Source organism: Rattus rattus, chromosome 1, assembly GCF_011064425.1.
Source record: "Rattus rattus isolate New Zealand chromosome 1, Rrattus_CSIRO_v1, whole genome shotgun sequence".
NCBI lineage: Eukaryota > Metazoa > Chordata > Mammalia > Rodentia > Muridae > Rattus > Rattus rattus.
Genome location: NC_046154.1, coordinates 211,425,664 through 211,441,444, shown reverse-complemented (window position 1 = coordinate 211,441,444; position 15,781 = coordinate 211,425,664). Strand labels below are relative to the sequence as shown.

General features: G+C 40.3%; 1 protein-coding gene across 2 annotated transcripts in view; it reads left to right on the top strand.

The window, feature by feature from the left end:
- The window catches only part of Ubr5 (ubiquitin protein ligase E3 component n-recognin 5), a 107,385-nt gene that overhangs the window by 87,023 nt on the left and 4,581 nt on the right, over positions 1-15,781 (top strand). For both annotated transcript variants that reach the window (XM_032914587.1, XM_032914586.1), the window contains exons 43-56: positions 417-589; positions 673-786; positions 1,690-1,910; positions 2,884-3,004; positions 3,105-3,203; positions 5,016-5,259; positions 6,857-6,968; positions 7,465-7,609; positions 8,358-8,488; positions 9,668-9,728; positions 11,482-11,657; positions 12,023-12,107; positions 14,258-14,413; positions 14,650-14,763. In XM_032914587.1, coding sequence (XP_032770478.1) covers positions 417-589; positions 673-786; positions 1,690-1,910; positions 2,884-3,004; positions 3,105-3,203; positions 5,016-5,259; positions 6,857-6,968; positions 7,465-7,609; positions 8,358-8,488; positions 9,668-9,728; positions 11,482-11,657; positions 12,023-12,107; positions 14,258-14,413; positions 14,650-14,763 — 1,952 coding nt within the window. The remainder of the gene's footprint in view (positions 1-416; positions 590-672; positions 787-1,689; positions 1,911-2,883; positions 3,005-3,104; positions 3,204-5,015; positions 5,260-6,856; positions 6,969-7,464; positions 7,610-8,357; positions 8,489-9,667; positions 9,729-11,481; positions 11,658-12,022; positions 12,108-14,257; positions 14,414-14,649; positions 14,764-15,781) is intronic.

Here is a 15,781-nt window from a genome sequence, read left to right as displayed (position 1 = left end):
TCACTTTTAAAAAAACACCAAAAGCTAGGTGTGGTGCCACAGGCCTGTAATCTCAGCATCGAGGTAAGCAGAGGCAGGTCAGCCTGGTCAGTCTTCATGGAGAATTCTAGGACAGCAAGGACGTCACAAAGGAAACCCTGTTTCCAAAACAAAGCCCCACAAAATGCCAAAAGTTTCGACCATTAACTTGTGCATGCATGCATGTGTGTTTGTGTGCACTTGTGCATGGGTGTATGTGTGCATGCATTGCAGGTGTCAGACCCAGGGTCTGTGCAAGAGCTCTGTCCCAGAACTTCATCTCCAGGCCCTAACTTGCTTTCTAGTATATTAATATTTTATAAGAGATTCCAGTCATTTTAGATTGAAGAGATTAATATTGTTACCCTTTCTAATTACAATTTTTTTTTAATGTTTAGGCGCTACTTTGAATGATAAGGATGATGAATCTCTTCCTGCAGAAACCGGCCAAAACCATCCATTTTTCCGACGTTCAGATTCTATGACATTCCTTGGATGTATACCTCCAAATCCATTTGAAGTGCCTTTGGCTGAAGCCATACCCCTGGCTGATCAGCCACATCTGTTGCAGGTGAACTAACCAGATGTAATGTCCTTTTATAGCTGACTGTGAAGTGTTCAATCTAACTATAATATGTCTTGTCAAAATTCCAGCCAAATGCTAGAAAGGAAGATCTCTTTGGTCGCCCAAGTCAGGGTCTTTATTCATCATCTGCCGGTAGCGGGAAATGCTTAGTGGAAGTTACAATGGACAGAAATTGTCTCGAGGTAAGATAGTCAAAGTTTATAATACATTTCTTAATTAGCAGTTTTCCTAGCATCCAAATTTGAAGAGCTCTGTTAAATGCAGAATATGCATTTCCCTACTGTAGTGCCAGAAGTCCCTTTCTGTCAGGGTAATGGAGCTTACTTTCACTGACTTGTAACATCACCCCACTTCATACACCATATAGCTTTCTTATGTGCTTGGTTTGTTCCCAAGAGTTATCAATGTGTGATGCTGAAAGTTAGGTTTCCAAATAAAAATACTTCTATATAAACATTTGTCATTTTAGCTCCAAGTTTTTTTTCTTGATGTGCTCAGTTACTTGAATGAAGAATAAAGTTAAGTAAATGAGGCGGCTTTAACAGGGACACCCAAATAGTTAACGTCTGTTGGTGCTGCCTCGTCCTTTGTTACCAAGGAAACATGTAGTAAGAAATAAAGCTTGAAGAGTTTATGAATTTCACGTGGGGATGTCAGTTATCAGAGCTAATTACATGACAGATTTAGGTTTTGGAAAGTCATATCTGATTTCAGAGGTGAAATCACATTTTGTTGTTTTTATGAAAAAAAAATTTCGTTTAAAGGCAGAATAAGAAAAATACAACTGAATAAATATTTATAATTAAGTGGTTATGAAGAATGTAGCATTAAATTATTGGATAGGAGGCTGAAGTACCAGAAAGAGTATAAATAGTTGCTTTGAAATTTTCTGAGGCACCTCTGGTGAGTACACTGGGATCTGTGATCATCCAGGGAGGGCTTTTGGTTCCCAAGAGCAGACTGCACTTTGGTGGTGAAAGCTCTAATTATCTGTGTGATCTCTGTGGAGCTCTTAAGTTAAAAATCAATCTTCCCCCCATACCCCCTTAATGTGTAACTTTTTATTTAAACCTAATATTGCATAGGTTCTTCCAACTAAAATGTCTTATGCTGCCAATCTAAAAAATGTAATGAACATGCAAAACCGGCAGAAGAAAGCAGGGGAAGACCAGAGCATGCTGGCCGAAGAGGCTGACAGTTCAAAGCCAGGGCCATCCGCTCACGATGTTGCCGCCCAGTTGAAAAGCAGTTTACTAGCAGAGATAGGACTCACGGAAAGCGAAGGGCCTCCCCTTACATCTTTCAGGTATGGCTACACAAAGTATAAAACTGTCAACTCAAACGTCATCAGCAGTTCAACTAACCTGCGAATACTAGGAAGAATAGAATTCTCACGAGTTGTGACTTATTTAATTAGGGTTCACAAATGGCATCTTGGACATAGTAGGTTTTCAGTACTGGTGTATACTCTTGCTTAATCACCAACGGTTGGCCCTTGTTTATGCCCTAGTTTTTGGCTAGAAGTATAAGACTATTTTTGCTTACTTGTTAATGAAATAAGATATGCTTAGAATGAGTTAAGCAACTAATAAATGAGTATACTGTGTTGTCTACTAACCATTAAAGGGCATGTGATAATTTCTATACTGGAATAGCCTAGACTTAGAAGTATGTGAGGAGTTGGTCAGAATATATAGACCAGAATGGAGAAAAGAATTAGAGGTAGGAGGTTCAGTTAAAAACTGTAGTAGTTCCACCTCGTGAGGAGGAAATGGAGTTGGGTTAGCAAATTAGCTTTAGGCATAGAAAGGAAATTATGTCACAGGAAGATGGACTGTATCACTGTGGAGGAACAGAAGGTAGGAAAGTGTGATTCAAGTCTGTGCAGTGGGGAAATAGTACTGATGAATAAAAATTACAAGGAAATATTGTTGTCATGAAGCCATAATATGTTCATGCTAATTCAGTACCACTGATGGAGAGAACAGGTTCTAGAGAGGATCCACGAGATGGACATTTGACTCTGAGGAGAGAAAGTAAAATAAAATGGGAGTTGCAGTTAGAAGGTGATGATGTGGGTGTGGTTGTACAGACACACATAGTCACACACACACCAGGAACATTCAGCCATAGAAAGCTGCTTTCATTAAATAAGATATGGTTTGAAATACTTAAGATAGCAAAATAGTAAACGACCAGGAAAGGTACTATTATTGACCAAAAGTTTGATTTGAGGAGTTGATTAATTGCTTTCTTGTCTTTCTTTAACTTCCTCCCAGGCCCCAGTGCAGTTTCATGGGGATGGTTATTTCTCATGACATGCTGCTGGGGCGCTGGCGCCTCTCTTTAGAACTGTTTGGCAGAGTATTCATGGAAGACGTTGGAGCGGAGCCTGGATCGGTGTGTATTTCGTGCACTTTAATTCTATTCTACATGCCAAGAACAAATTTAGTGAATAATCGTTTTGCTTCTTTCTTTCCTTTTCTTTCTTTTTTTAAAGATCTTAACTGAATTGGGTGGTTTTGAGGTAAAAGAATCAAAGTTCCGTAGAGAGATGGAAAAACTGAGAAACCAACAATCAAGAGATTTATCACTAGAGGTAAAGGTATTTAGATTTTTCTCTACCTATAGCATGCCACGAGACACTTAAAACATTCAGAAAAATAATATTGCTCGGGATAGATATGTGTTTATAATTAAAATTTTAAAGAAATAATTTAGGGCAGTATTTTTTTTTTTTAAAATAGTTTTTAGTTGGAAAGTGATTTAGTTGGTAATGTGTTTAGGGACATGAGTTCAGATCTCCAGCACCCACTTAAGAAGCCCGTGTGTGGCCTGCTGTGAAGATACAGACAGAATTTTTGGTGCTCCTTGGTCAGCTAATTTTGCTAAAGTCAGTGAAAGCCCCATCTCACAAAAATAAGGTAGAAAATTATAGAGGAAAAACCCAGTGTCAGCCTCTGGACCTCACATGTCTGCATGGGCAAGCATACTCACACACATAAGTGTACAAACACATGACCCTGTACACACCATGTACACACGTGCTCCTGTGCATGCACACACACCATTACATAAACAGAACTGCAAAACTTCTGACGTACTGAATTAATTCCATGCAGAATATTCTTACTGAGCTTAATTTGTCTTGTTGGCTAGCTACAGGCAAGAACAATGAAGCACTCTAACTCGGATATGGTCTACAGACAATGAAGCTACAAATTAATCTTAAGCTGTAAGCTATTATAAATAATCATTTTAAACCATTTTAGGCTTTACACAGCAAACCTTGTGTTTTGTCTTTTGTTGCCTCAATGACTATTATCCATGATAACCTTCCTTGTTACTTTTCCAGTGTATGTCTTGTGCATTTCCTGCCACAGGCCTTAAAGTGACTCATTCTTTAGAAAATGTACTATAAGGTTAAAAAAGGGCTCTGATTTGAGGTTACATATTCTATTAAGTTGGTCGTTTCTAGTCCTTTAAGAAATTACTGTGAATTCATACTGAGACGTCAAATTCAATTTGAAAATGCCTTTCTTCTAGACCATTGATGCTTTTATTCTGCATCATACAATTACATTGTAGAATTACAATATTACTACTACCACCAATAAAGTTTTTCCTTTTTGTTGCTTTGAGACAGGATTCACTCTATTGCCTAGGTTGGTTTAGAACTCATCTATGTAGCTCAGGCTGGCTTTAAACTTCTGGCAATTCTCTGGATTCATTTTAGCAGGTTTTGAGATTATCCAAGCATGAGCTATCACATCTGGTTTAAAATGATTATTTATAATAGCTTACAGCTTAAGATTAATTTGTAGCTTCACTGTCTGTAGACCATATCCGAGTTAGAGTGCTTCATTGTTCTTGCCTGTAGCTGCCGAGCCCCTTTGGAGCCCCTCAAATGTTAGCAGTTGTTCTTCAGTGTTTGGGCGACGTGCATTCGTGATTGAGTGTCTCTGTGTGCAATAGAGTTGCAGGTGTTTTCTCTAGTATGCCGTTTTCCACACTTTGCTTCCATTGTTTGTCATTGGGGAGTTCTGTGGTTGGGCGTCAGTAGTGTAGGCAGTTCATTAGTTTGAGACCCTTCTGGGCTATAAAATAAATTTTAGACTAGCCTGAGTTATATAACAAGATGGAGGGGCAGTTTTCATTTCTCTGATCCAATTGGAATTTACTCTTATATACTGTTTTCTGGTATATCTTTGAAAGGTTAAGTGGCCCTAAATTGAGTTAAATTTCATTAGCCTGATTTAATGTAGGACGTTATTCTTTGCACTGGAGTGTAAAAGCTTCTGAGACCTCAAATTTCCTATGCTGTGCTACAAAGGTGAGATTCTATTTTAGGCTTTACACAGCAAACCTTGTGGTTTCTAGCCCGGATTAACTCCGTGCTGTATTTTAACAGGTTGATCGAGATCGGGATCTTCTCATTCAGCAGACTATGAGACAACTCAACAATCATTTTGGCCGAAGATGTGCTACCACACCAATGGCTGTCCACAGAGTTAAAGTCACATTTAAGGATGAACCAGGAGAGGGCAGTGGTGTAGCACGGAGTTTCTATACAGCCATTGCACAAGCCTTTTTATCAAATGAAAAATTGCCAAATCTAGATTGTATCCAAAATGCCAACAAAGGTACTCATACAAGTACGTACTCCACAGATTTTAAGCATTATAATTATTTCTCGTTTGTCACTGCAATGGCAATCATAATTCTATATGTCTCTAAACATTACATTCTACATTACTTTAGGTTATGATTTATTTGAATTGACAGTTTGCTATTGTTAAAACCTTTTCCTGGGTGTTTGTGATTAGCTTTTCACTTAAAGAGAGAACAGAACTCTCCGGGTAGACTGCTTTAAGATTGATTCACCACAAACATGCTGTGATCCCAGTGAGGTAAAGAGCTGAGACGTGTAAACCAGCGGTGTCACCGTGCTTATTTTAAGCTAAATGGGGTTTTTGTTTGTTTGTTTGTTTTCCTGTTAAAAATAGGGCTTTACTTAACATCTTGGAGTGTTGTAGCTTCAGTAGGGGGTTAGGCCTCTTCCCTGGCTTTCATTGAGTATGTTCATAGCTTTGTGAAAATAATAAAAGCATAGATGATAATTGGTGACACACTCACACCAAGCACGGTCAGGATCTCTAGCTTCGTAAGCGACTGGAGTAAAAGTTCAGAGGACGGCCACAGGAGTTACTTAGGCTATTCCGGCCATGAAGACTGAATGGGTTTCAGAAACAGACGGGTGAACAAATGGGGAGTTTGCCAGCCCTGGTCATCACTTTTACCATTTTACTTACAGTAAAAGTAGATTAACAGACTTGAGCAGAGAGACCTGCACAATCCTGACATTTTAGAAATAACCTTTTTCAAACACCATTAAGAAGCCATACTCAAGGGCAGGTAGATCTTGATGCCACGCCTGATTACCTGAGTTCGAGCCCCAGGGTCCACATGGTGGGAGGAGAGAACCAGCTCTGGGGGTTGTCATCTTGCCTCATTTGTTAGGGTACAGCAATTAAAAAGATGCAAGGTTTAAAAAGGAAAGAAAGCAACCATAGTCGGGATTGAGCATTGGAATTTAAAAATAATAATAGTTAAAATTCTGGTGGTCTCTAGTGCTCAAAGCCAAAAACATGAGGGATAATAATAATAATCATCATCGTCATCATCGTCGTCGTTGGTGGCTTCAACTGTGTAAGAAATCTCAGCACTGTTTATAATAAAATCAAGGACTGGAGAGATGGCTCAGCTGGTAAAGGCTCGGCTTACAACTGAATAGAATGAAACCCATCTAGCTGTAGTTGCATATTAAAGTGAAGTGTAGTGTGCCCTGAACATCCATCCTATGCAGGCATCAGTAGCCCTCAGAAACCAAGGTGCTTGCTCTGAGAACAGGAGGACCCGAGTTCAAATCCCCAGCACATTAAAAGCTGGGTGTTATTTGCATGTGCTTATAACCCATGTTGTAGAATGGCAGGTTTCAGTGAGAGAGCTTATATCAAAAGGTGCAGCAATAGACAGTATGCACGTTGTATGTGCGTCTTATATGCCTAGGCATATGTCACACAAACAACCCTCTGTACACCGGAGCCCCAGAGGAAGAGAGAGGTACTGAAAGCACAGAGGGTCTCAAGCAGCTATGCTTTCTTGTGTCCCTCTCATCTTAGCAGTGAATGAAATATAAAGTTTTTCATCTCGTACTTCTCTCAGTGTGCTGTGTTTCATCTGTTCTTCTAGGTTTAATGCAAAGATTGAGGAACAGAGGCGAGAGAGATCGGGAAAGAGAAAGAGAACGGGAAATGAGGAGGAGCAGTGGCTTGCGAGCAGGATCTCGGAGAGACCGCGATCGGTATGATGGATCTAGGTCTTACTGAATTCTTGGCACATTGGATAAAGGCTTTGTAAATCAGTGTAAGGTTTGTTGTCAGGGTGAATGCATGGTAACCGTAGTCTGTTACTTAATGAAAGACTCTGCTTTAACAGCTCTAGGACATTGGAAATTACATGCCTTCTTTTTTTTTTTCACTTAAGTTTGATATTTTGTTGCAGTTATTGCTTTCCTATTTTAATTAAGTCTTAAATGTGGCAAACTATATTTTAATTTTCTCTTGTTAGAGTGGGGTACACTTTTGTTTAAAATTTCTAGGAATTATAGGTAGTCTGGTCCTGCTCCCTTAGAATTAAATTATACTTTACAGGTAGATTTTTACAGACAAACCTAGATAAACACTTTGTATTAGATGTCATACCGTCCTGGTGTCAGGGTTGGCACCATCTCCATGCACTCTAGTTTTCTGTTGGTGAAGGTGTGTTAATACTGGAGCAATCACCTTCTTCCCTGACAGAGACTTCAGGAGACAGCTGTCCATCGACACCAGGCCTTTTAGACCTGCTTCTGAGGGGAACCCTAGTGATGACCCTGACCCTCTTCCAGCTCATCGGCAGGCGCTCGGAGAGAGGCTGTACCCCCGAGTGCAAGCAATGCAGCCTGTAAGTGCGGGCCCTTCCTCTCCTAACTGCACGCGCGCTCTCTCTGTCTCTGTCTCTCTGTAATTGTCAGCTGCTTAGTTGCTCGAAAGTAACTATACAACTTGAGTCTTTCCCTCCACTAACTTACTTAGTTCAATATACTTTAATTGTACCCAATTTAAATTCCTTTGTGTTAGTTGTATGTTTACTTACACAAATGATTGTTACTTTTTGAAGTAGACATGATCTATTAGCAAGTTGTAGCTGGGGGAAAATGGCAGTCCTTTGCTGGTCATAAAATAGCTGAAGATTTCAGTTTTTGAATGTTTTATCTATTTTCTCCTATAGTGTGAAACCTACATGCTAGTTGTCGGTGTTTATGCATTATGTGCATATGTTGTAAGACAGAAAATCTGTTTCTTGCAGCAAGCTAGCCTTAAGTAATAGGTGACTTTCTCCTTCCCTCCCTCCCTCTTTTCTGTACTAAATGAGAAAGAGTGTGTGTGGCTCCTTGAGGAAGATAAAACTTACAGAGATTGTATATATGTTTACTTGGAATTCAAACTCCTTTTTTAAAAAAGGCTCATAGAAATATTCTCGCCCCAACAAAACTGTGGGTTCTGGCCTGTGCCTCCCCTGTCAGAGCTGTCTGACGGACCTTGCAGTTTCATAAGAAGCCTTGCAAGTCACGAGACAGTTGTGTTACTTTGGCTCCTCGAGTCAGTTCCCCTCTTTTGAGTGTAGCTTCTAACAAGCTCATCCTCTGTAGGCCTTTGCCAGTAAAATCACCGGCATGCTGCTGGAGCTGTCCCCAGCTCAGCTGCTTCTCCTTCTGGCGAGTGAGGACTCTCTGAGGGCGAGAGTCGAGGAGGCCATGGAGCTCATCGTCGCCCACGGACGGTAACAGGAGGAATGGCGGGATGGTGGGATAGGGCTTCACTTAGACATGAGCCATACCATTGCCACATCTAGGCCTTGTCAACACATCCTAACCATTATGACTAGTCTGGACATAGTTCAGAGATTAGGAGCATTTGTTGCTTTTCCAGGGCACCTAGGTTTGTTTCCCAGTGCCCATAAGGTGGCTGACAACCATGTGCTACTAGGCGAGACATGCTTGGGCTTTTGAAACCTCAGAACTCACTGCCAGTGCCCCTACCTGATGACAAAGCATTCAAATATATTCTGAGCCTATGGGGGCCTTTCTTATTCAAACCACTGTACTAGATAGCAGCATAATGTTAGCATCCCAGACCCTAGGTGAAGTGTCTTCCTGATCATAATTTTGGATGGAGAACAGGATTAGCTGCAGTTGTAGTAGTATACACCGTGTGGCTGGATATCAGAATTAAAGAGCCATTTTTCAAGGCCTTGGAATGGTCCAAGTCAAAAGCTGTTGATGTACTGATGATTTCCTTTGCTGTTGATGCTGCTGTTTTTCTCTGGACTTGTATGTATTGTTTCTTTATCCCTTTGCCTTGTCTTTGGGACTGTAAGCAGACAGTAGCTTAGCCCGTTATACAAAACATTGAAAGTTACCTTTTATAAAAAGACGTTGTAAATATGTATAAGCATTGCTAATTTATACCGTCTATTGAGCAGAACTCACACCTAGCTTTATGGATTGAATAGCAAATTTAGCAGTAGTATATTAGACCTAGTGCTAGAGAATTCAATTCCAGCGGTGGTGTTCTGAGCATTCTTCTGCCTTTTCTGCATGCTTGCTTTCTGTTAGTCCCAATAAAGACTTGTGTTACATCAGGGAGCCTTAGCTGTGTCTTGAATTCATTGGTGGCTAATGGAATTTTGGAGGTTTTGTTTAATTTTGGTTTTGTTTGCTTTTTGCTTTTTGTTTGTTTTACTTGTGAGATGGTATCCTTGCTAGTGTAGCCCAAGAATTAGCCTTGAGTTTGCTCTGTACTACAGGCTAACAAACACTGTGATTATAAACATATTCCATGGTTTTGAGCTAAATTGGGTTTTAAATTGTGTAGTAAATATGAACAGATACTTTCACACTAAGTTTTAGACATTTCACCTCTCTGGATTTACTGTAAAGGGGGTGTTGTTTGTTTTTAGGGAAAATGGAGCTGACAGTATCTTGGACCTCGGATTATTAGACTCCTCAGAAAAGGTACAGGTAAGGGATTTTCAGTACATGTTAAAGGACAATTAGAACAACAACAACCCTCCCCTTCCCCAGGATTTAGGAGCTGCCTTTGTAAATACAAATCATGTTTTATAGTACAGAAAGAGAAAGACATGTAGTTGTACTATACAGAATCAAATATAAAATGGGTTAGACATTAATGAAAACCTAGTCTGTTTGCTCTATGCATAAACACTAACTGAAGTGCGCTTCGAGATCCAGGGAGCTGAGTAGCAGAGGAAAGAAGCACTATAGAGTCTTAGGAGCCTTAGGAGCCACTCCCAGGAAGCTATTGATGCCAAAGATGCAGTGAAAACAATCTATCACAGTACAGCAGTAGGGGAAACGGGAATGGTGTGGTTTGTTTCGTAAGTAAGCTTCTAGTGCTAACTGAGAGGAACAAGCTCTGCAATCACTTCATTGGTTACCATGAACACCAGCACAAAATGCATGTTCTGAGCAAGTGTATAGAGCACACAGACTGGAAAGAGTAGTCTAACTTGACAAATGGCTGGTACGGTGGCTCGGAGGGTAAGGTGGTCCTTGTTCTTCTGTCCTACTTGAAAGATGGCAAAGGCTTTGAGAATTACCTGCTTGGGAAACACTGCCCAAGTGTCCACACACTGCGACAGCATATCAACAGTTTCGAAGTATAATTGTTACATTGAGATTCCTTCTGTCTTAAAAGACCCCCTCCTCTAAATGCAGTGTTAAGACAACTTAGTGGCACACCTAATACTCACAAAGTACCAGCTGCCAATCTTCCTAAGCTCTAAAACTACTCAGCAGAACAAGAACAAGGCAAGACTGGCTAGTTCTTCGAACTTCAAGGTCAGTGGACTTGAAGCATCCTGTCCTAAAACTGTCCAGACACAGTTAAATACTCAAAGCAGGGAGACAGTAGTTTGAAAAACAATGGATTCTTACCAGAAACTACACATAGTAGTTTCTCCATGACAGTAGAACTTCATCGTCCATAAGTTGAAAGAACTGTCTATCCAGAATCCTATAGCTAGTAAAAAGAATACCTTCTAGGCATTAAGGTAAAGGGTGGTCTTTGTTTCATTTTGTTTTGAAGGCAGGGTTTTACTCTAGCCCAGACTAACCTGGAATTTACCTGGGGGACTGTCCTATCTCAGCCCTCCTAGTGCTGGGATTACATACATGTGCTCTCATGTCTCCTTTATGCAGTAGAAGATAACCCAGGGCTTTGTGCTTATGAGGCAAGTATTCTCCCAATTGACCTGAGGTCCCAACGTGTTTTTATTTGAATAACAGACATTAATATTTAACATACAGAAGGCAGAAGATGACTCAGCCGTTCAGACCACCTGGCTGCACTCCTACAGAACCAGGGTTCAATTCCCAGCACCCACTTGGCTCACAGCTGTTTGCATCTCCAGTTTTGGGGATCTGCTGCCCTCTCCTTGCCTCTGCTGTGCCTTGACTACACGTGCAGACACACATGCAAACAAAACGCATACACATAGAACAATAAGTAAGAAAGCAAAAGATAAATTAGTAAATAAATAAATGTAGCAAAAATATTTAATGCACATAAGGTTTGTTTATGTATTGTAGCTTTGCCTTTATTATTTCTTAAAGTTTACCTTTAATATTGTTATGCACATACATTTAAACATGGATGCTGTTCTGTTTGCCTTTTACTTTGAATAGTTTCAGAGAACCATTTTATGTTTTAAAATGAGCTCAGGAGTTTCACTTCTCAATATTTTGTTTGTAGGAAAACCGAAAGCGTCATGGCTCTAGCAGAAGTGTGGTAGATATGGATTTAGATGACACCGATGATGGTGACGACAATGCTCCTTTGTTTTACCAACCTGGAAAGCGAGGGTTTTATACTCCGAGACCTGGCAAAAACACAGAAGCAAGGCTGAATTGTTTCAGAAACATCGGCAGGTAAACTCACTATTCTTCCTACTTGAATCTGGGGACATGGGGTTCTGGGGATTGGACCCAGGGCTTTGTCAGTGCTACACATGCTCTACCACTGAGCTGCTTCTCCAGCCCCAAGCTCTATGTAGGCCAGCCTTCATAGATCTTCCTGCTAGCCTCGCAGGGCTGTGAATCAAAGGTGTGTTACCACAGGGTAAAAATAGATTATTAATTAGCCTTTAGATTGGGTATGAACTCTATTTTATATTAGGTAGAAATAAGCCTTAGAGATTTTCTCAAAATATTATGTATTTATTTATGTTTATGTATGTGGGACTAATTGTTTAATTAGTTTTGAATTTAAATTATATTTCTGTTCTTATTTTTAGGATTCTTGGACTATGTCTGTTGCAAAATGAACTATGTCCTATCACATTGAATAGGCATGTAATTAAAGTGTTGCTTGGTAGAAAAGTAAGTTTGATGCATATAACTGCTATTACAATTGTAAACGTTTTCTTTTGCAAAATAAACGATAGTACACTGTATAGCATTCACTTTGTATTAAAAGCATGATAATCATAAATAATCGTCAAGTATTGAATGGCATAGAAAAGTCTTTGTACATGGGGAGATGGCACAGCAGAGTAGGTAACAACAGGACTATGCTTGGTTCCTGACAGACCTCCATCCCACTGAAGAGAAATCTCTTGGCAACTTTGTAACGCTTTGCACACAGTGCTCGGAACCCTAAACCACTGTAATGGGTCATAGGTGGGTGGCAGTAACGTATAGAGATAGTCTTAAATGACACTTCAGCTTGAAAAATACACATAAGGGCCACAGTGGGCCAAGAGTCTAGTAAGGCATGGCTGGTGCTCCTGTGGCTCAGAGGCAGCTTCTTTGCTCTGTGTGCTGATAGTCTGATAGCCTGGGAAGAGTCTGTGTGCTGGTAATTACCCAGCTGTGCAGAACAATCCCTAAAGCTGTGATAAAGCAACCAACACCAAGTATTCATTATCAGTCTTCTGTAGAGATGGCTGGACCAGAAATCGACTGTAAATCACATTGTTAAAGCTGGAGTCTACTAATTACCCCCTTTAATGGTTTTATTAGCACATACTAATTATACACAATAATGAGTTTATTATGCCATTTTCACCTGTGTAAATAATTGATTATGATTGCATCCCCATTCTCCCCATTGTTTTATCCCCTTTCTGCCCCCTTTTCACCTTCTGTTTTCATGTCTCATTTTGTTTGTGACCTAGTGGTTTACGTATCATTAAGATTGTTTACAGGAGCATGGACACTTGACCAGTGGTTAAATCACTGAAGAAAATGGTCTGTTTTTCCACATCAGCCATTAATTGTATAAATTGTTAGGGAGATGTGGGCACTGTGAACCTCTCCAGTCGGTGACTGGGTATTGATGACCCAGTCTTGAGCAGGTAATCACAGCTGTTCTGAGTTCGGTATCTTAAGAGCCTTGCTGTGCTACATAGTCAGCCCTCAGTTTCTACAGTGTTGCTTTCTCTGGCTTTTACACACTCGTGCACGTTCTTGCACGCATGCAAACACATGCACGCACAGGTGCACACACACCTCTCACAACCCACTTTTTCTCACAGTGAACATCGAGCCTTGGGTAGGGTGGTAGAGATCTCCCATTTATTTATAGCTGGACATTCAGCAGTTATCCTTGTACTTTGACCAGGTGAGTCTTCCGTCACACTGACTGCTACAAAACCCTTCCGACAAAGTTGACAGCAGCACTAAATGTACAATCTTTAGAACACAGTTAAATGGTTACACCATATCCATTCCACAAAATAACTCCAGAAGCCTGTCACTCTTCATCCCAAGATACGTGATCACATTAATAGTACCAAATTAATTGCTTTTAACCAAACCACTGAATATATCAGAAATAAGGGTATTTTAGTGAGAAGTATGTATTTTCCTTTTTAGCCGAGACAAAATTTAAGTTTAAATGCTCTTATGCATAGAATTTGAAAACCAAAGCTCTCAAACATGCAAATGCTCATATGTTGACCCTTTAGCTCATGAGATCTGCTAGACCTCGGTTTAACTTGGTGATGAGAGCTTTGTAAGTTACCAAGTTTCTTAGAACAGTCCAGTTTGTCACTTGGATTTAGTGACCTGTATCATATGGTGACTATCAAGAGCATATGGGATATTTAGTCAAGATCAATGTTAAATAAGTTGTGCTGGCTTTTCCAGTTATTTTTGAAACTAATTATTGTTTTTGTTACTACCGCTCCTACAAAAGCACGCTGTTGGCTTCACCTCATAGCAGTTAACTTTTTAATTCCTGTTTTAAAAAAAATTAAATGAATTGTCAAAGCCAAAGATTTACTAATTTTTCTCTCTTTAAAGCAGTTTTATGTATTTTGTGGGAAATTCTTTTATCACTGTACCTGTAAGTTAAATAAAATTAGGGCCGGGATATAGGTCAGTAGTAGAGCACTTATTTAGCGTGCACAAGTTCCTGGGTTCAATCCTTATCACTTCCCCTCCCCGAAAAGGTAAAGCCATTACAGATTAATTTGCTATTGCATGGAGAAAGGATGCTTCACTTGACTTTTATGGTTATTCTCCAGGTCAACTGGCACGACTTTGCTTTTTTCGACCCTGTGATGTATGAGAGTTTACGACAACTGATCCTTGCATCTCAGAGTTCAGATGCCGATGCTGTTTTCTCAGCAATGGACTTGGCATTTGCAGTTGACCTGTGTAAAGAAGAGGGTGGAGGCCAGGTAAAGCAAACCCAGTTTTCTGATCTTCGCGAGAGAATCGGGTTATTTGTTAGACAAATACAGGACAGTTTGGGGCAGGAACCAAGAGAGAAAGATTGAGACAAGGTGCGTGCCCGAAATGAGCATTGTAGGAGAGAACAGAGAGAAGAATCAAGAAGGAGTGAGGTAGAAAGTTCTCTTGAGCTGTTACTGCTTGTCAGAATTGCTTTTAAATGTCACTGCTGAACTTTTTGTAGGTTGAACTTATTCCAAATGGTGTAAATATACCAGTCACTCCGCAGAATGTATATGAGTATGTAAGGAAATATGCGGAGCACAGAATGCTGGTGGTTGCAGAACAGCCATTGCACGTAAGTATTTTCTAGAAAGCACAATGGATGTTGTGTGGTGAAACTTTTTGTTTTTGCATTGTGGTAAATTAGCCCAGTAATCTGTTCTTCTGCAAAAGGCCAAAGTTTTCAAATTTAAAATGAGTTTACAACTAAATTCAAGAGTTCAGACTAAGTACTCGTTTACTTTTGGCTATAACTGTTGGAAAAACTGTATAATCAAAAAGAGTAGCTCTGGTGAGCAAAAGTTGAAAGGGAGCTTGTAGGACTTAAATACACTTCTTAAGTCATCCTATGGCCACCTCTCCTTACGAATATCCTAGTTAGAAGGATTCACTGACTTCAGTCAGTTACACTTAGTAAACGTAAAGAAAGACACCCCAGCAGCATAAGCAGAGGAGGAGGCTGTGTTAGGCAGAACCTGAAGGGTTCATGTACAAGCTTCAGGGTACATGTTCTCATGTGGGCTGTCACAGACAATATACTCAGTATAAAGTGCTTCAGCACATGTACGACGAACGTTGCTTAGGGAAGCCTCAGAGAGTCACAGCCCAGGGTTTTTATTGGTAGCTCGCCCTATTAGTGTTTCCTGGCTGTACAGCTAGCTGCCATTACTGCAGTTTTAGAGGAAAGCATGATTCCACCATATTGTCAGCACAAATAACATGGCTTATCTATCAGAAGGGTCATTGCCCTAGTCACAGCAGTGGAGAGGCATTCCAAACATAAGTCCTCAAGACAGTAACCCAAGGACCAGCTCTGCATTCAGGCCCCTTCAGAAGAATCAACACATGGTTCCTGCGGTGTTAATGCTTCCCCTTTGCAGGATAAAATTCCTGTAAGCCAAGAGTGGTTCTGATTCTTGTGCTGGGAATTGTTGTACTGAGATGAAGTTCCTGACTACTTTCTAGCTGCACATTGGCAGGCTACTTAGTACTTCTGCTCATGGCTTTCCTTCTGCAAAATGAGGAGGCCAAGATCGAACCATTAATGCCCCCCAGATACTTAGCATAGCTCTGGGTGGTACATTTCCCAATAG